This window comes from Astyanax mexicanus, chromosome 24, assembly GCF_023375975.1.
Source record: "Astyanax mexicanus isolate ESR-SI-001 chromosome 24, AstMex3_surface, whole genome shotgun sequence".
Classification (NCBI taxonomy): Eukaryota; Metazoa; Chordata; class Actinopteri; order Characiformes; family Acestrorhamphidae; genus Astyanax; species Astyanax mexicanus.
The window spans coordinates 8,499,646-8,520,832 of record NC_064431.1 but is presented as its reverse complement, the minus strand read 5'-3'; the positions used below and the strand labels follow the sequence as shown (position 1 = coordinate 8,520,832).

The 21,187-nt window shown below is 38.0% G+C and overlaps 1 protein-coding gene across 4 annotated transcripts in view; it reads right to left on the bottom strand.

Moving 5' to 3' along the window:
* arhgef10la (Rho guanine nucleotide exchange factor (GEF) 10-like a) overlaps window positions 1–21,187 on the bottom strand; it is a 288,915-nt gene that overhangs the window by 241,670 nt on the left and 26,058 nt on the right. For all 4 annotated transcript variants that reach the window (XM_049471703.1, XM_049471702.1, XM_022682351.2 and 1 more), the window contains exons 3-5: window positions 15,542–15,575; window positions 7,190–7,317; window positions 70–159 (exon numbers count right to left, since the gene is read on the bottom strand). In XM_049471703.1, the coding sequence (XP_049327660.1) occupies window positions 70–159; window positions 7,190–7,317; window positions 15,542–15,575 (252 nt within the window). The remainder of the gene's footprint in view (window positions 1–69; window positions 160–7,189; window positions 7,318–15,541; window positions 15,576–21,187) is intronic.

Genomic DNA, 21,187 nt, shown 5'->3' with positions numbered 1-21,187 from the left:
CCCCGAAACAAACACACACACACACACAAAAACATGTGCATACTCTGTATGCCAGTGCTATAGACTGACCTTCTCCCGGAGACAGATCCTCAGCTGGAACGTCATCATAAATCACCTCCGGACCCGCGGCGTGCGCATCAGCCTGAACAGAGACTTCACCTGAGGAAAGATCAGTGACAGAGGAAAATTTTATTGGGCTGCCAAACACACGTCTCACTCTCTAAGTGTGTTAGACAGGAGCTTCAGGGCATGTGTTTAAATGTCTGACCGCCGTGTTCCTCTGTAACAAATATTTGTATTGGATTTTATTGATCCACCTCACCGGGATGTCCAGCCACTGGCAGTTCTAGGGGCCATAGGGGCAGTGGCCCCAGCTGATTGGCCCTCTGAAGTGCCCGTCCTGGCACCCAATACTTGGCCCCAGCAGTTAGCAGATACCAGCAGTTTGCAGATACTGCCTTTTACAAAGTTTTTTTTTCTGAAATTAATATCAGTATTATGAAGTTCTTCCCCCATTGCTGCTGTAATGGCCTTATTATTTTTACATTAGAACACTAGAAAAAAGAGGGAAGATTTTTGGACTTTATCTTATCTTTATCTTTATCTTTACTGAAGTTATGAATGAGCATTTTACAATAAAATACTTTCTTTAACAAAAGTTTATGTTTATTGTGTATAGGATGGTATATCGATTATACATTAAAAAAGGATATATTTTCGAAGTATTTTTATACTGCCGGCAGGTGATAAAAAAAAATGCATCTGTGCGACACGGACAGCAGTAGTTGTGATTGGTCTGCTGAGCCAATCATTCCTGCCTTCACTGTTCAAACTGCAGACTTACACAGAGACATGAATGCAAGCAGGAAGACGTATAAACGTGTGCACCTCATGCAGGCTACGCTATAGACAATGAGTTTACTCAACACAGAAGAAGAACCCGCCTTTATCCGGCAGACCGGGTTTCCCTTGTGCAGCACATAAAGGTTCAATAGATTAATTTGACTATGCAAATGAGCTGTTTCACCATCAGGTAGTGCTGCATGCTTTGGGTTCTCTATGGCAAACTAAGCAATCTGAATGTACTGTTCAGTTAAGAACAGGAAAGGCCTTACAAACTGTGAAAATATGTTGATGTATTGCAAGAAGACAGAAAGAGAGTTAACATTGTACAGCACAGAAAAAGCTTTGAAGGCTTCTGTTTGCATGAAATATGAGAAAATAACCTGTAAGAACCCTGCTGGCAAGAAAACAAACAAACCATAGAAGACAGCTGATGTAAATTACATTTAATATGAAACTGTAAACAGGGATAAATAACATTTTAAAATCATAGCAAAGACATTGAAATGTGATATGTTTTTATGACATGACAAATATAGAATTAAAATTTTAAAGTTTGTAAATTGCGAAATTGTAACTAAAAACTGTATAAATAACATGCTGAGTTAATTCCTTTTTCTTTCAGCTATAAGCTAAAAAGTAATAAGCCCTTCTAACAATCACTAGTCTGGCTCTAGACTTGCCCCGCCACTGGTAGCGACCCATGCTCTCCCAGTGATCTGCAGTCCTGCCATGTTTTCTTAGCTCACTGGATTAGCCATTAGCCTCACTCAAAGCATGCCTGCTCAGTTTAGCTAGCCGGGGCCTATTGATTCCCTTTTAAAATGTGATTTGTCTAGAACGATTTCTCCCCTCCGCTGGACCTCCAGAGGCACTCTTTCCAGTTAAACGGAGGGGAGGTTGTGCCCTGGGTATTGTGAAACGGATTAGCCAACAAGGCTAACTAAGCTTTTGTCAGGATTGGGGAGAAAGTGTGAGAGACGACCTGAGACGTGAGGGCAGGCTGGACCGAGGGGGAGAAAGAAAACCTCGGCTTTGTGGAATGTGCTCCTGCTGAGGGAGGAAATAGCCGTATCCAGCACTCCTTGACCATTACCCAGAGCCGACTACAATTAGCCTGCCTATCACAGTGATTATCAGCTCATAGCAGCCTACGCCTCTCACACACATAATGACTCCAGTGAGTCACAGGGCCGGATCTGTATTCATGTGCGTAATTTGCTGGAGGCGATATGTTTACATTAGTGAGGAGAAGGAGGAGAGCATGATTTATGAACTTATTCTTTTAAAACAAATATTAAGCCTATTCTTTAAAATGGGATCTCTTGTTTGGAGGAACTTGAGCTAAATATCTTACCAGCACTTAAACACTACAACAATCTGGTATTAGACTAACAGTGGTTCTAGGGTAACTTAGCATTAGAGTTATGGTGCTACAAACGTCTCCAACAGTGTTTAGAGGAGAAATCCAGTGTGAAATAGACTTAGGGTAAAGTGAAACATGAGAAGAAGTACTAACTTTTGTTTGTCATTCGCCCAGAGCATTCCAAAGTACAGTGCTTTAATCCAATGCCTCAATCAGGCTTTGAATGCTTTGCGATAGGGACATAGCATTACCTATGCAAAGAAATCACTATTTTCACACCATTAAAAAGCTCCACACTTCATTGGTAGAATTCTGAGGGTTCTGACATTAAAAACAAGGAACTGAATACTTTGAATGTGTACAGATAGGCCTAATAAACAGTGTTTTTAATTAACTGTCACAATAATTACATTATCGACTTATCGTACAATAAATTGACATGACCGCAATAATATTTGATAATCGTGATATCGTGTATTGTGTTAATTTGTGTGTTTATTCACATATATAACAGTAAACAATATTTTATCCAGTCATACTAGATTTCCAATGCTTTAATAACTGTGACTCCATAGACACAGTGTGGACTGCAGTAGGTGAAGAAAAAAATATATTTTCCAAACTATGATTATTTTAAATGCTGTTGTATAATTGCTTTGGTATGCTATACTATTGTAATTTTGTCAGTGCAAATTAAATGGTTTTAATATGACAATAATATCGTTTTATCGCAATAATTTCTGGGATGATATATCTTCTGCAAAAAAATGTTATTGTGACAGGCCTACTGTTTATATGAACAAATAGGTAGGATAGGGCAACAGATTGCTAAATTAATTTTCTTGAAATACATGAATTTCAGCTATTGTTAAAAAGAATGATCTCAATAATAAGATCAATTAAGGAATGGTATACGGTCGTCTATAAAAAAATAAAAAAAAATCATTAATACTTCTGAACAATTGTATAGATCTAGTCTGGTTTAAACGTTGTCACTATTTAGGCTTTGCACAATGCTAATGGTATAAGCTTCCACAACCCGCTAGCCTCATTAGCCTCATTAGCTCCATGCAAAATTCTCTTTTTTTCCCCACATTCAGTTCTCATTAATAACTTCATTCATCTACCTCCCCCACTCTCTCTCTCTCACACTTTCACACAAAGAGGCCTTACACAGACACTTTTATTGCTGACTGTGTTAAAGCCGAGGGCAATTTCCTACACTAGATGTGCAGGTCCAATATTGATTCTCATATCCCTTTATTCAATTCATGTTCGTACTTCCCTCAAGGAAAATAACAGTGTGTGTGTGTCTGCACACAGAATCTTAAAACAGAAATGTATTTTTCATTAATGTTTTTTAAATTATTGTACAAAATTACTTTCCAAGGTCTTTCTAGGATCTTGCATATTAAGAGACTCACTGAGTAGAGTAAAGATTAATGAACCCAATCCTTTATACAAATGTAGTGTTTTTACCTTATTAATACAGAATTTACTATGACCTCGGCAGAGAGCGAGTCCATTTCTTCACCAAGTGCCACAGAGTCAAAGTAATAAAAGACTGGAATGGTTCAATGAGACGCTTTCTGCATAGAAATTAGGAACTATTCTCCCTAGAAATGGCAAATTAAAGCTAGTGAGGTTGCCTGGTACATACAATTAGATGTGTCTGGTGCAACTTCAGTGTCAACTGACTGAACATAAAAGAAGACCACAAACACTTGTTGGCTGAAAACTAAGGCAAGGAAATACACTATACACTATGTTGCCAAAAGAATCCGCTCGTCTGCATTCTGTTCGCTAATGTGAAACTTGGATGGAGCTGTTCAGCCATGAAAAGCCATTCTATGAGTCTCTCTACGCTCTACTGTTGTTGATCTAATCTAAAGCTACATTGAGTTTGGAGGTGTGTAGTGATGAACTCTGAAGCTACATGAAGATTCGAGGAGTGTTGTGATGAACTCTGCAGCTACATGTAGTTTGGAGGTGTGTAGTGATGAACTTTGAAGCTACATGAAGTTTGGAGGTGTGTAGTGATGAACTCTGAAGCTACATGATGTTTGGAGGTGTGTAGTGATGAACTCTGAAGCTACATGATGTTTGGAGGTGTGTAGTGATTGGTGTAGGGACTCTGCAGAAAGTTGGTGAACTCTGTGCACTATGCTCCTCAGCATCCGCTGACTCCGCTCTGTTATTTTACACTGACAGAGCACAGAGTCACTGTCGTTCTCAGTCTCCTCCACTGTGTTATATAATCACTGACAGCTGGCTGTGGAATATTTAGTATTGAGGATATTTCACATCTGGACTTGTTATACAGTGGAATTTACTGAGCTCCTGAGAGAGACCCATTTTTTCACTAATGTTTGTAGAAGCAGTCTGCATGACCAGGTGTTTGCTTTTATACATCTGATTGGAACCTGAATTTGGTGATTTGATTGGATAAGTGATAACTTTTTAAAATACAGTGTTGTGTAAATATTGATATACCCGGAACTATTTTATTAAAAATAAATAAATAAATAAATAAATACCACACCTACTATGAGGATTTGATTTGAGGAAAGAAGAGTCTAAATAGAGAACAGTGTTGTGCAAATTATGTCACTGAAATATAATATTACAACATTAAACATAAAAATATTTAAAAGTCAACACAATCACAGCTGAGAAAATATTTTGTGGCATCATAAAATTACATTAGGTTCATGTAGCGGAGCATTGTTTACTACACATAATAAGATTAGAATATTCATTAGAGCCAACTAAAGCAGATTTACTGTAATTACACTGCCCTTTTATGATAATTAAGATAATTTTGATGCATATGTCAGGTGTAAATGATATAAAACTTAAACACTAAATAATGAAAAGTTAGGACAGTGAGGAAAATCAAACGAAGTAGTGTTTCTGACATTCTATATAAGTATTCAGAGCAGTTTCACAGACAAGGACTAATCTTAGTACAAGGACTATATTTTATTTTTTACTGAAAAATCTCCATCCAAAATTTAGAGTTCCACAGAGGTAAATTTCAGGGTCAATAAACTGTTATGATGACAGTATTGCAATTATGATTGTGTAGAACAGTATAACAGTGTACAAGGAGTTAATAATGAATTCTATATAACACATGTATGTAAAAAAAAGTCTCCACCTGGATTTAAGTATGTAAATGATGTGGGGTTGATGCTGCAGTTGGTCTGCAGGTTTAGGTTCAGCAACAGTATGTGCTGAAAGAATGAGGTCAGCTGACTACCTGAATATACTGAATATAGACCAGGTTATTCCATCAATGGATTTTTCCTTCCCTGATGATACGGCCATATTCCAAGATCACAATGTCAGGATTCATGGGGATGGAATTGTGAAAAAGTGATTCAGGGAGCACGAGATCATCATTTTCACACATGGATTGAGAGAGAGTTTACCACAGAGTCCAGAGCTTAACCTCATTGAGAATTTTTGGGATGTGCTGGAGAAGGCTTTGAGCAGTGGTCAGACTCTACCATCATTAATGCTGCAAGATCTTGGTGAAAATTTATGCAACACTGGTTTGCAGTAAATCTTGTGACAGTGCAGAAGCTTATTGAAATAATTAACAATGTAAATGTTTCTTTGTATGCAGAAAAAAGTTGTAAAATACGTAAACTGCATTAAACATTACACAAAACATTGCACATCCTGCACTGTGTAAACAATATATAATGTGCAGCCCTAATTCCAATGAGGCCTGGAAAACATTACAAAAATTGGGACATGCTAATATAGGGGGTTAGGGGGTTGGGAGTGATAATGATGTCATTTCAAACAGGTGATGTCAACCAAGGTTGCAACTAATGACCATTTTAGTAGTTGACTAATCTGCTAATTATTTTATGTTGTTGTTTCTCTGCACAGCAGTAGCAACTCAAGGATAAACTCACCCTCTGCTTTTCTCTATCGCTCAAATACAGCAGTATTAATTGCGGAAAATATGTTTAAATGTGTAATGAGCTGATATACAGTGAGTACAACTGTTGTCCTATATCTGGTGTTTTTGATATGTCACAAAGAGAATGGACCGAGTTTGTGCCCCCATTACTCCCCCTCGTATTTCTCCACAGCACCTCATGTACTGCCCTCAATCCCACTTTAACGACACATTAACAATGAAAGTCTGTGTCTGCACATTTTTATAACCAATGTTGTCAATAGGCCTGTCAATTTTCAGGACAATATATTGATATAATATTTTTATATTCAATATTCAGCTGGATGAATTGGGATGGATGGTTGTGTTTAAATAAGGTCTCAGGTTAGTAGTATTGTTTCCACTGTTGTGAAACCTTGTAAACATATCGGGAGATTCGCGTTGATGGTTCTCCTCGCTCATTTGGCTTAAAGCCAAAATACTCCCAAAATATTCCCACACCGGAGCCAAGGAATACGGTTTTAAAACTTCCTCAAACGTTCTCTAAAGCTGTTTAGTTTTGAAAAAGTCCAATTGGCCCTCGAATATGTTCGCTAGCTAACACATCTCACACACACACACTCTCAGCTGTGTGTGGGTGTGTGCGCGCATGCGTGTGAGTGTGTAATGGCACCGTCACTGCTCACTCTCCCTGCTGCATAAACTGCGTGCTCTCAGTTCCTAACCGATAGATGTCGCTGTCTGACAGATCCGGCGAGAGAGCAGCGGGACTTGCTCTCTCATGTAAACAAATCCACGCGGAAACACGCGGCTGTTATCGACAGTGGCAAAATTATCGCGATAAAAAAAAATTATCGTACGATAAGTACGATATCGCAACAGGCCTAGTTTTCAATTATGTCAGCTAATCATTGCAGCCTTAATGTCAACAGGTGATTGTAATCATCATCTAGTACAAAAGAAGCACCCAGTTTAACAAATGCAGGAGAAAATGATTAAAATGTTTAAGTTTTATTTTAGATTTAGTTTAGTTTTTTTAGCAGTAAAAATGAATGGACTCTCACCTCCAGAATAATGTGATGCGCTGCCTGTGGCCCCTCTTTCCACACTAGACTCCAATTGGTCAGTGTGTAGAATTGCAGCTGGAAGCTCTTCTCCCACCGAGCAGCCTGGAGTCCCGGAGGCCAGACCTCTACAACATTTCCCAAAAATAGAGCAGAGTTAGTGCAGTCCCTGAGGGGAGTCTCAGTGCTGAGGTCATTAACAGACTGCGAGCAAGAAGAAGTGAGTGGGAGAGAGAAGGATCTGATATGACAGCCATAACCATGTCTAAAAAAGACTCCTGTTGTGAAAACAAGTGAAATGTTCTGAATTTGTTAATGCACACTCCCTAAATACAAAACTCAGCATGCATTAGAAGCTTTCCCAAAGGTCGTGAACATTTGTAAGTGTTCATTTATGGCTTGATGCCATAACATTGGTCTCTAAAAATATGTGCCCAACTCAGCACAAAGTACAAAAAGAATGGCTACTGGAGACCTAAATCAACCAGTCATAATAATTCACAAAAAATAGTCCTCATGATCTAAGGTTTTTACTTTAACGGCTGTGCTGAACTCGTCAAGATTTATTTACTTGAATTTCTTGTGTCTTAATGTGTTTGAGAGCATCAGTTGTAAAGTTGTGAAGAGGTAGAGTTGGTACACAGTGAATAGCTCTATTTGAATAATATTCTAATCCATATTATGGCAAGAGCTGCATAACTAAGTAAAAAAAAACTTCAAGAAATAAAGTTCAGTCGACTGCAAAAATTCAAGAACTTTAAAGTATCCTCAAGTGCAGTCACAAAGACAATCAAAAACGTCATGATGAAACTGGCTCTCACCAGGACCACCCCAGGAATGGAAGAGCTTACCTCTGTTGCACAGGATACCAGCCTCAGAAACCACAATTTCACAACACCCCAGAAAAGAGCCACCTAAAAGGGGCATAAAAGTGCTTCCCAAGTTGCCATACAAAAACAAAGGCTCTCAGAGGCTACATTTTGGTAGTGCTCCTCTTGGTGAAAGATGGCTTACTGTTCTAAATACCTTTACAAAGCATCTGGAGACCTTTTGTCTAGTTGACAGACTTTTAGAGGGGGTGAATCACTGGACTAAAAGAAGCAGTCTGGTCATCTAGGCTGTCAATCAGCAAGCCACCGCTGCCTTCTATTGAAGTTGTGTCATGTCAGAAAACCTGGACTGATATAAACCAGAACCACATCATCTTTATTGACAAATGGATTTTGACACGGCGCCCTAACTGCTGGTGTGATGATCTGCGGAGCATGGCATATGATTGTCAGTTACCCTTAGTACTGATATAAGGGACACGAACAGCTCAGTGATAGGTGTAGGGCCTCCAGCGGACACATGTGTTGCAGGACTTCCTACCAGAATTTTTCAGCATGATAATGCTCACCCAAACACAGCAAGCGTTTCCAAGAATGTTTCCACCAGAGTGCAACAGTTTCTTGTCATTTTGCTTTAAGTTGGGGTGAGGTTCTAACAGCTTTGAACACTGTTTTTGTGGTGAATGTTGCGTATTTTAGGCAGTTTTTCTGCAGGTTGTGTTGGATGGATGAGATTTATGAACCTCAATTCTCAATAGTGACCTAGATTATGGACTTTTTATAGCAGAATGAAGCAAGCTGTCTTGCAATATTTCCATGCACTTTTTGTTGCATCATCCATCTCTCCTTTACTTTTAACAAGATGATGCCATTCCCATACTTGACTTCTGGGACAGAAGAATTGAGAAATTGGCCATATAAGAGTGCTATAAATTTTGGCCTACTCATGGTAATTGCAATATTTGTTGGCCGTTAGACTCGTAGCTTGAGACAGTCCTGACAGAAGTCAGTTAGATATAAGAGGCTGCAGATGCATTTAAGATAATCATGCCAATCTAAAAGTTACACTGTCATTTCAGCTCATTCTGCTTCTGAGAAAAGTTTCCACCAGGCTGAAACTTATTGAGGTTTTGTGCTAATGATGCAGGTTTGTCCACCCACATTACTGTTTATGTAGAAGAAAGAAAAGCAGAGGAGGGCTTACACCGATTTATTAGCCTTACGCCTACAGTTCCAGAAGCCTTGTAGGCTAAACCTTCGCGCGCACACACACACACACGCACACACACACACACACACACACACACACACACACACATATAAGTACTCCTTCTTAGTATCTTAGTTTCTTGTTAAATAGCTGTTTTAATAATGTGCTGAAATGTGCAAAACCTCTTTTCCTAAGGGTGACTGTGAACAATAAATAACTACCGTAATAGCCAGGCTATAAGTCACTATTTTTTTTTTACACATCTTAAACATGCAGCTATTTAACAGAGCAGCTTGTATATGTTTGTATAGCCAAAACACACCAGTTCAGACAAAACATTGGAAATCTAAGCTTACTGTAAATAAACAAATTTGCTTTACTCACCCGAACTGTTTTAATAAAACAAGCGTGTGTATTAATCCTGGCCTCGTCAGGACAATGAAGTACTATTCCTCTTAATATAACGACTTTATTTTTGTAATACTAGGATTTTACTCTTGTGTCTTTTCCTGGTAGGCTACTGTATCCTTTTGTGTAAATAAATCATGTTACTGTATTTTTCGCAATATAAGGCGCACTTAAAATCCTTTAATTTTCCCAAAAATGGTCAGTGTGCCTAATAATCTGGTGCGCCTTATGTATGAATTTTACCAGTCAGGCTGTACGGAGCAGTAAAGCTACCTCGTTGAAGTACAGCGTTATACAGGAGTTGCAGTTTACTTCACCAGAAGTATTAGCATAAGCCACTAGCCGCGCTAAACCCTAACTCTTTCACTGCTCAGAGGTGAGTATTTTGAACTGTAGACTGCGCGTTTACTGTGTTAAAACAGGCTATGTGGGATGAACTGCTAGCTGATATCATCCTGCCTTACCGGAGGCCTCAGGGTTCCTCAGTGCAGACCTGTTGGGCTGCATTACCATTAGCTAATGCTCCAGCTTTAGTGGAAATCTGGAAATCTAAGCTTACTGTAAATAAACAGAAGCGCCTTACTCAGCCAAATAAACAGTTTTTTTAGAAGAGAAATCTGTGTAGATTTACATCCAGCACTTGTTTGATTTGTCTGACTCATCTGAAAATGTTTTTTTTTTTTCTTTTTCAGTTTTGTTAACATAGCTTATCTTTAAGATAAGCTAAGAAGGAAAGCATGGCGACACCCCTGTTCCTTACTACTGTCTCATAATGCGTCTTATAATCCAGTGCACTTTACGTATGAAAATAGACCAGAAACTAGTTGTTTTTTGATAGTGCGCCTTATGCTGCGACAAATATGTTATATAACATGAACAACTACAGCTTATACTTGGGTGCGGCCTGTATGTGTACAAATTAGATTTTCTTTTTACTATACGTGGGTGCGGCTTATGTTCAAGGTGTGCTCAATATCAATAGCCCAGGAAAATATGACATTATTCTTTATTTTATTTTGAAAAACAGTACAAAAAAACACAATGTTATAACGTTATTGAACATTATGACCTCTAAAGATTTGCAATTCATCTTTTACTCATGTCTTTAACTCATGTATTTACAGCTTCAGAAATTTTGACCAGGATTCCCCAAACATTTGCATGACACAGCAGGATAAACTGGCACACTGTGCACATCTTTGTGTCATTAAACACAGCAGTAGCTGTTTGAAGTGTTTAGATAAGGGCAATCTGAGAGACAGAATGCAAGGCAGACAGAGATTTTACGGCGGTTATTCATCACAGCGCGGAATACAAAGGCACCTCAAAGGCTGTGTGTAACAGCTAATCCCAGGATCTCTCAGGCGGGGAGAGAACAGGTGTTGAGTAGCAGAATGTAAATGAGATAGTCGTGAGCACTGCGCACCTGAGGACTTCTAACACACATGCAGACGGAGCTGGCGACAGATCTGCTTGTGTCTTGACACTGACTACGCTTGTGTTTCGTGCGAGCCCCCTACCTCTGAACGCCTTCAAACCCAGAGGTTGAATTTGAGGCTGATGTTTACCTGCATTCCCTCCTCCTTGCTCTTGTGAACATATTGATAACATTGCTCAGATGCTTCAAAGACACGGCACTCTGTTTCTCAGAGTCTCCTGTCTTGCTGCAGGCTGTGAACCTGCCGGCTGTTCCCTACGGACCAACAGCAACCATTACTGCTGACTAATGACTGCACAGAGTCCAGACAAGCCCTCTAGCAAAGCTACTATTCTATAGCATCTACTATAGATCTTTCTCACTGTGAGAGAGAGAGAAAAAGAGAGAGAGAGGCTGCTTTCAGGTTAAGCTTTAGTAGTGTAGATCTAGTCTAAATTAATCGCATTTATCAATAAAGACACAAGAAGTGTTATATCTCCAGTAGTTAATGATAAAAAAACAGGATTTATCATCAGATATTAAGGATAGGCTACTCAAATATAGGTGTATATTTTACCTGCTAAAATAAACAGTATATTACTAGTGGTGTTTTTAAATTGGATTGCTGTAGCTAATTCACACACTCAATCTCATTTCCTAAGGAATGCTCCTTTATGGTATTTTAAACTGTATAATTTAGTTGAATTTTATCTGAGCTCAATGTAATGAACAGCAGTAACAAATGATGTAAATACGGTATAACTTCAAGCTAAAAAAAACAAGTTATTATATCTGCACCTTTATTCACCTAAACATAAAAAAAAAAACTATTATAGAAGACGCTCACACATACCAGAGCTTATTTTCAGGAGATTCTAGTTTACTCAAATATGTTTTCAAAAATAACTACACTCATTTTTTTTTTACATTAATAGCTGAAATATGTTGCTTTGTAATAATTAAATATACCAGCCCTGCTTAAAATGCTTTTTAAATGAGATGCAAATATTAACAGAATTAAAATATTTGACCATATTTTAATCAAACTTTTACTTAGTAAAATCCAAATTAAATAAAGAGTATATTTTAAATTGATTTGTTGGATTTTTTTATCAGAATTACATATATATATATATAATATAAAGTTTGGACACATCTTCTCTTTTTCAATTCGTTTTTTTTTTTTTTTCATGACTATTTACATTGTAGATTCTCACTGAAGGCATCAAAACTATGAATAAGAAGGTGTGTCCAAACTTGTAAATGTAAATGTGTGTGTATATATATATATATATATATATATATATATATATATATATGATGTCTGTACATTACTATGCTCTTCAGTCGTGATGGTTAGAACACCAGCATATCAGGCTACAGTACATTTTATAATACTTTGTATTTCTGTTTTCTCTGTTTATTTCTTAATTCTGCATTTATTCCTCAATTCGTTTTCCATATCACGCAAAAAATTCGGGCCCTAGTAGTGCTAAATCACTTCGACTAATTGACTGTACAGAAGTGAAGCCACCACAGGTCTAGTGCCTCTGCTGGCTGGTTGCAGTAAGATGCATAGCTCCTCCCATCCCCATATAAATCAACGACAAACATCCCATTTTCCAAATAGGAATCATTTACTAAACTTTGAAGTGATAAACTAAAATACTCTGTGAAGCATTTATGTGCTTTTGTCTGGGGAGCTGTTAACTTGCGATTTCTGAGGCTGGTAACTCTGATAACCTTTACAACAGAGGTAACTCTTGCTCTTCCTTTCCTGTAGCCATCCTGATAAGAGACAGTTTCATTATAACAGTTCTTGAGGTTTTTTTTTTCCCCAGATGGACAGATTTTTTTTTTCTTTAAGTATTTTTTTTTTCTTTACTTAGTTGAGTAGTTCTTGTCATAACGTGGATTAGAACATTACTCAAATAGATCTATTCACTGTAAACCAACTCTACCTCTTCACAACTTTACAACTGATGCTCTCAAACACATTAAGAGACAAGAAATTCAAGTAATTGACTCTTGGCAAGTTCAGCACAGCTGTTAACTGAAAGCCTGAATGTCAGGTGACTCATAAAACCTCATAAAACCTCATAAAACTGACTGAGAAAATCCAGCCGAGATGTATAAAGCTGTCATCTAAGCAAAAGGTGCTACTTTGAAGAATCTTATAAATATATATTCCGATTGACGACACTTTTAGATTACCAAAATAAGGGCCATATGTTTGTCTTCATAGTTTGGATGAGTTTAGTATTAATCTTAATGCAGAACATTTTAAAATAATGAAAAAATACTTATTTACACTGACATGAAAGACCCAGTGTTGGCTCATTTTTAAAACACTATTGAGAGTACAAACAAATTCAGTGTTTCACTAAATCCAGTTATAATAACTTTGCTCTTTTTGTTGTCTCTTTAAAGATATACAATAATCTCAGAATTGTGACGGACTGTGTTATAATTTATCACAATAAGAATAAATGTCATTGACCAGCTGTAGAGCTGTTCTAATCATGGAACGAGAACTGTGTTTGACCTTCTGAGAGTGCAGATGCAGACTGCTGACACACAGGGCATCTGTGGAAAACGCTATTGATAGCTCTGGCCTATAGTGACTTATCGACATCAGTGGAGGAAACGTGCATTCAGCGAAAACAGTGAACCAGAAGGAGCTAAAGCAGCTTCATTTAGGCTCATCTTTCAAGGCAGGAAGGCCCACAGGAACAGCAGTGGCAGCCTGAATCAGTACAGCTGAGCCTCGATAAAACAACTCACTCATTCAGACAGTGCCACAAAGTAAGCTAAGATATTTGCAGATCTGAAGTACACTAGCTCTATAAATAAAAACTCACTAAAACCTGCCTTCAAACAAAACATTATTATTTTAAGATTATTATTTAATATACAAAAACTTTTGTTTCTACATATAAATTCTTTTGATCACTATGCTTTCTTACGGTTTCACAAAAAACACGATCATAGTAGCTTCAGTGTGTCCATAGGGTAAACAGAGCAGAGGTGGTACTATAGTTTAATTTAAATGTAATTAATTCTATAATAAAATCCATGAACTCTACTTTTAGGGCCTCATCAATCTCAATATTTTAGCGAGACATCAACCATGCACCACGTAGCTTGATTTAGGGCGTGTCAGTGTATCGTTCCTCTCGTAACAACAGAAAAAGTACACCTTGCATAGCTCGAAAAGCTCAAGAGACATATAAGACTAAGTCTCTTAAGTAACCATATGTTTTAACCATATGTTTATTTTACATTATGTTTTGGACATAATGTAAAATAAACCAATCAGCGTGTCACTTGCAATTCCCCTTAATAGTACACACCTTGGGAATGTCTGTGTTGACACTTCACTTCCAAGATGGCAATGAACGTCTAACTAAGAACAATGCAGACGTCAACAATCAGTGGTGCAACTTCCATTGCCAAGACAGCAATAATTTAGAAATGTACCTAAACACAAGACCACCATGCAGATATCGGTGCAGATATATTCATATATCATATATGCAGACATATATGCAGCTCTGCTGCACAAGCACAAGGAGTAAAAATAGACAAGATAGCAATGAGCATCGCAACACAGGTGCTTTCTTATTGAAACATTACACTAACTTGACAAACTGGGAATCCAATGGAAAAATTTACTTTTGCCTTTGGGGCTTTAGGCTGCACTGTAAACTCAATGAATGCAGCCTGAGACACTTGCCCTTTGTGAAAAAAAAGAGGTCTATCAAATGTGTAGGTGAATCTGGTTCTGCTTCTGGTCTCACAGAATTTTGGCTTCATTTCTATAGAAAAAATGGGAATGGAATTTAAATGAACAGTGAATACAGTAAAGGTTTATGTTTTTTACTTTATGTCTTTGTGTTGATGCAGCACGTCAAATGGGCCACATTGCTCAAAGGGGTTTTGCACATCATTACTAATTGCGACTTCATTGTGTTCTATCGGAATATAAAACTATTTTTTCCCAGAAACTACATTATGTAAAAAGATAATTATTTGTTTTTACACTAATCAGAAGGTTTAGAAGGTCTTAGAAGTTTGATGAAGATAATGTGCTAGATCAGGCTGAAACGGACATCTTTACATGCTGTAAGTAAAATTACCTTACTGATCTTCTGAGGATATGAATGTAGGACATATTAAATATGTAAATTATTATCTTGCATCACAAATGTTTTTTTCTAAAAAAAAAAATTAAAAAAAGACATTTTCTCCCATTAGACAATGCAAAATATTATTTATATTTGCTCTATTTAATATGAACAGTGTCGGCTTGTTGGCTAGTAACTGTTGTTCAAATTAAAATTTATAATGATCCCATGACAATTATGCAAGAAATACTTGCATTTCTTGTTTAACTTTTTTAAAATAAAACATATTTTATGCAACAATACAATGTCAGTATGCTTCCAAAAGCATGCTATAGTGTTTTTATACATCAGACTACTTACTGGGCTGGCTTTGGGCTTGGAGAGGACGGCATTCCTGTAAGAAAATAAAAAGTATGATTAAAATATTTACTCAGTTATCCCAAACAAGCATTAAAAAGCATTAGCATATGCACTGAAAACTGAAAAGAGTGAACAGTGCTTTAAAAACTGAGAAACACACAAATCCACCTTTGTCATTTAAAGCCTTCAGGATTACGATCAAACTGCTGAATAAATACACATATTTCTCTCTGTTTTTTTCCTGACTTTATTCAACAAGGAAAAAACAGGACAGTGATGAGAAGCACTGAATGTAATCTGAGTATTAACTAGAATCTGGCATATCCACATTTTTCATACATTGTCACATTGGAGGGTTTTTGAGCAAGTCTTTACTTTGTTTTTCTTCAGCCATTCAGACATGGACTTGCTGGTGTGTTTTGGATCATTGTCCTGCTTTTGTATCAAGTTGTTTCAGCTTGAGGTCACAAACAGATGGTCAGATATTCTCCTTCAGGATTTTTTGGTAGACAGCGGATTACATGGTTCCATTTAACGCAGCAAGTCTTCCAGTTCCTGAAGCAGCAAAACAGCTCCAGACCATCACACTACCACCACCATGTTTTACTGTAGGTATGATGTTCTTTTTCTGAAATGCGGTGACCCTTTATGCCAGATGTAATGGGACACATATCATCCAAAAAGTTCAACTTTTGTCTCAAGAGTGCACAGACTATTTTTCACAAAAGTCTTGGGGATCATCCAGATGTTTTCTGGCAAAATTGAGACAAGCCTTAAATGTTATTTTTGATCAGCAGTGGGTTTGTCTTGGCACTCTGCCATGAAGGCTTTTTCTGTCTCTTTCTTATGATGGAGTCATGACCTTAACTGAGGCATGTAGGGCCTGCAGTTCTTTGGTTGTTGTTGTGAGCTGTTTTGTGACCTCTTGGATGAGACATCACTGCGCTCTTAGGGTAAATTTGGTCGGTTGGCCACACCTGGAAAGGTCCATTAACGTTCCACTTTTTTTACCTTTTGGAATACATTTGTGGATAATGGCTCTCACTGTGGTTCTGTAGTCTTCAGAAATGGCTTTATAACCTTTTCCAGACTGATATATCACAACTTTCTCATTTGTTCTCACTGAATTTCTTTTGATATTGACATGATGTCTAAATTTTAAGTATCTTTCGGCCTACTCTGCTTTGTCAGGCAGGTCCTATTTAAGTGATTTATTAAAATGGAAATCAGGTGTGGCAATAATCAGGCTTGGGGTTGGCCAGAGAAATCTAACTCAGGTGTGATAAACCACAGTTATGTTTTAACTTGGGGGGCAAAAACATTTTCACACAGGGCCATGTAGGTTTGGATTTTTTCTCCCTTAATAATTTTCTTGCATAATAATAGAAACCTTCATGTTTACCTGTGTTGTCTTTGACTAATATTTAAACGTATTTGATGATTAAAAAGTGACAAACATGCAAAAAAATAAGAAATCATGATGGGGCAAAGACTTTTTTCACACCGCTGTACATAAAAATAAACTAAAGCAATGAAAGAAGTAACTACTCACACATAATAAACCCTCACCATCACTGCTTTTATAATTCCATCAGCAGGACTAGCTCTGTCTCTGCCAAGTTAGCGTTATACAACACAGATGAGTCAAGTTTCCTCAACAACTCTGGGCAGCAAAGTCTTAGCACTTAGCAAGTAGTTTTGTACCCTCCTTTAGTATTAATTTACAACACTAAACATTCTAAAATATTGAAAAAAAAACAATTTAATGTTTCAATTTAATTTTATAGCAATTTTCTGTTAAAATAGACTTTCTTGAGGAGCAGAAGCAACTACAGCAGAATATTCATCGTTTAACACTCTTAATTTTAATTTTAATTTTAATTAACACTGTAACTTTTGGCTATATAGTTTGTGTACAGCAAGAGTAGCAGATCTCAGCACATTCAAAAATCCACACAACAGTGGGGTGGTTTTCATTCTTTCAGAATTTGACACTGAACGCTCCTGAACTCTGAACCAGTCTGGGTCTCCTCCCTCACTTTGCTTAACTGAAGCTCAATTGGAGTCTTATTTAGCCGTTAACAGAAAAGGCCTATTATATTACCTGAGTGTGGGACGTTAACACACACTGGCAGTGGAACTGATGTAAGCCACGCTCGTTACGTAACGGGTTTGTTAGAGTTGGCACACAGTCAAATCTGCCAAATCCCACAACACACACACCTCAATCCACAACAAATTACTCATTCAATTCTTCCTGGATTTCAATGAAATGCTGACTGGCTGTGAGTTTCGGCAGCAGCAGCAGCCGAAGAACATACTGCATATCACTGTCACACCTCTTATCTATGTAACACTGACAGTAACAGGATAAAGAAAATCTTCACAATGAACATCAGCGTAAAAATGTCTGATTGAATTCCAAATAAATGTGGAACAGCCTAACAGGTCCATTTATCATGAAATAATGAAATAATATGAATAGATGAATATACACTACCAGTCAAAAGTTAGAACACTGCAGGTAATAACCAGAAATTATACAAAATCCAGTGTACAATATTTCGCAGTAAACCATGAACTAAGGAAAACAAATGAACTAAAAAACTGAAAAAACAAAAAGAAATTAGTAGTCAAATTATATGTAGTATATAAAGCTGAAACAGATTGTGTTACTGCACTCTCTACTGCAGAATTTAAACACTTATACACAACACATTTACACTTTCATCATAATAACTAGAAAAAGACACAGAAACACAGAGAACTCTGTAACTTTTAAAAGAAGAAGTCTTTTTTTTTTTAGAGAGAAATTACAGATGAAGCAAAAGAGTGGTGAGTACTAAGTCAGGTCTGGCTCAACCACATGGTAACAGCTTTAGCTCTTTAGCTTAACATTGGACTGAGTCTCAGTTTCAGCAGTAAAGAGAAGAATAAGAGGTTTGATAGTGAAGTGCAGTAATAAGGTCATTGCTTAGATGAGAAATACAAAAGTAGCTCATCTGGGCCAAACAGCACTGCTACTGGAAAAAATAGAGGTGTTCTATCTTCTGTGTCACAGCATAGATGTTTAAATTTTATGCAAACGGTATAAAAATGTATATTTCATGCTTAGTTTTAGGTAATGTGTCTAATGGGGTTTCACCATATCTGAGGTCTGCCACGTTAAGTATAATCTATTATATCACAGCAATTAAAATAATTTTAGAAAATTGTAAATGCATCTTTAATGCAGAACATGGTCAACATGAACACTTGGTTAACCACGTTTTGATAAAACTGTCCACCATGACACTTCCTCCCAGTCAAGCAGCATTATAACAGGGTAGATGAACACATGACAGGAAATAAGGTTCATCCAGACAATCTCTAACAGAGGGGACAGTAGTCACTTAACAATCTCTTACAGGTCTGTGTCACCACCAGAGGGCACTAATGAGTGAGACCAAAATGAATGGGTTTAGATTAGGCCTGGACAATAATTCGATATCGGTATTTATCGCGATAAGAAATGTTTCAATAACGGTGATATCAGTTTTGTGGTATATCGATATGTATTAGAATCACGGACAGGCGTTTTTTACTGGCGTCAGCTCGCCGCAGAGCTCAACACATTCAGCCCCCGTAGCTGGGCTACGTCAGTGCGTGATGACGTAACCACACAGGCACGTAGCCAAATAGGCTAGGCTAGGCAAGGCTAGGTTAAAATGGCTAGGCTCGGGTCCGCTTCGCTACGCAGCAAAAATGTCTCGCGCTGGAGACAAACGGAGCCTGGACGAGCGGATCCAAGGCTAAGGTAGACTCGGTTCGGTCGGCCCCGGATCCTCGAGGCCGGCCGCGGGTCCGCTCGCTCGGCCGCGGGTCCTCGAGGCCGGCCGCGGGTCCGCTCCCTTGCCACTTTGCTGCAAATTGTGCCGGAGAGTGCAGCCGACCAGCAGCGGTAATGTTAATACATCTAAACTGTTCCACCACTTCAAGCAACTCCACTACATACAATATTTTTCTTATACTGACTGAAGCACTTTTATAGCTTATGTTGTAACTAAGTTATTCATAGTTGATAAAGCCTGTAGGTTTGTTTATTTGACGGGAAAATCTTGTTGCTTTTACGTATATAAAGGCTTCTTGTATTCTATATCCCACACTTTTGTTTTAATCTGTTAAATTTGTTCACAAAGAATAAGAAGCTCTGCCTCTGTTGTAATTTAAAGTTATTTTTATTGGTAATAGTAATATAGGCTTATGTTTGACAGGGATGTCATGTTATTATTTTGCTATATGCAAATAATATTGAGCATTGATTTATTTTGACTACTTTTATTTCTAAAGTATTAAAGTTTTTGTGAAAGGAGGTTTCAATGTCTTAAATTAAATTTTCAGACAGTAGTATTTCGGATGGATGGATGGATGGATGGATGGATGGATGGATGGATGGATGGATGGATGGATGGATGGATGGATGGATGGATGGATGGATGGATGGATGGATGGATGGATGGATGGATGGATGGATGGATGGATGGATGGATGGATGGATGGATGGATGGATGGATGGATGGATGGATGGATGGATGGATGGATGGATGGATGGATGGATGGATGGATGGATGGATGGATGGATGGATGGATGGATGGATGGATGGATGGATGGATGGATGGATGGATGGATGGATGGATGGATGGATGGATGGATGGATGGATGGATGGATGGATGGATGGATGGATGGATGGATGGATGGATGGATGGATGGATGGATGGATGGATGGATGGATGGATGGATGGATGGATGGATGGATGGATGGATGGATGGATGGATGGATGGATGGATGGATGGATGGATGGATGGATGGATGGATGGATGGATGGATGGATGGATGGATGGATGGATGGATGGATGGATGGATGGATGGATGGATGGATGGATGGATGGATGGATGGATGGATGGATGGATGGATGGATGGATGGATGGATGGATGGATGGATGGATGGATGGATGGATGGATGGATGGATGGATGGATGGATGGATGGATGGATGGATGGATGGATGGATGGATGGATGGATGGATGGATGGATGGATGGATGGATGGATGGATGGATGGATGGATGGATGGATGGATGGACAGACGTGCATATAATGAGGGTATCTGATGCCAGCCATACAAAAAGTGCAAATACACAGTTATATAATAATTTAAATTCGCAGTGCTGCAGGGATTGCAGGGCTTCTTAGCAGTTTTCTGAGGCCTTCAAAGTATTTATATCGATATCGAAATTATATCGTATCGACCGAAATTTAAGGAATATATCGTGATATAAATTTTGGCCATATCGTCCAGCACTAGTTTAGATAAAGCAATTGAGGGGGAAAAAAAAGTTTATAAATGTTTAATCACTTTCCCACTGACAAAATGTACTTATTTTCTGACATAAATATGTAGAAAAATGTAGAAAGGTTAGGTTAGGTTAGGTTAGTCGAGTTTAACGCCACATCAGCTCGTCAGCTATTTCGTGGCAGGACAGGTATCGTTTATTCACAAGGTTCTATGATCTCGTCCTCAGACGAGGACTCGTAGGCAGGTAACAGTACAGACACAGTCACTCACACACTCACACCTAAGGGGCAATTTCAATCAAGTCCCAAT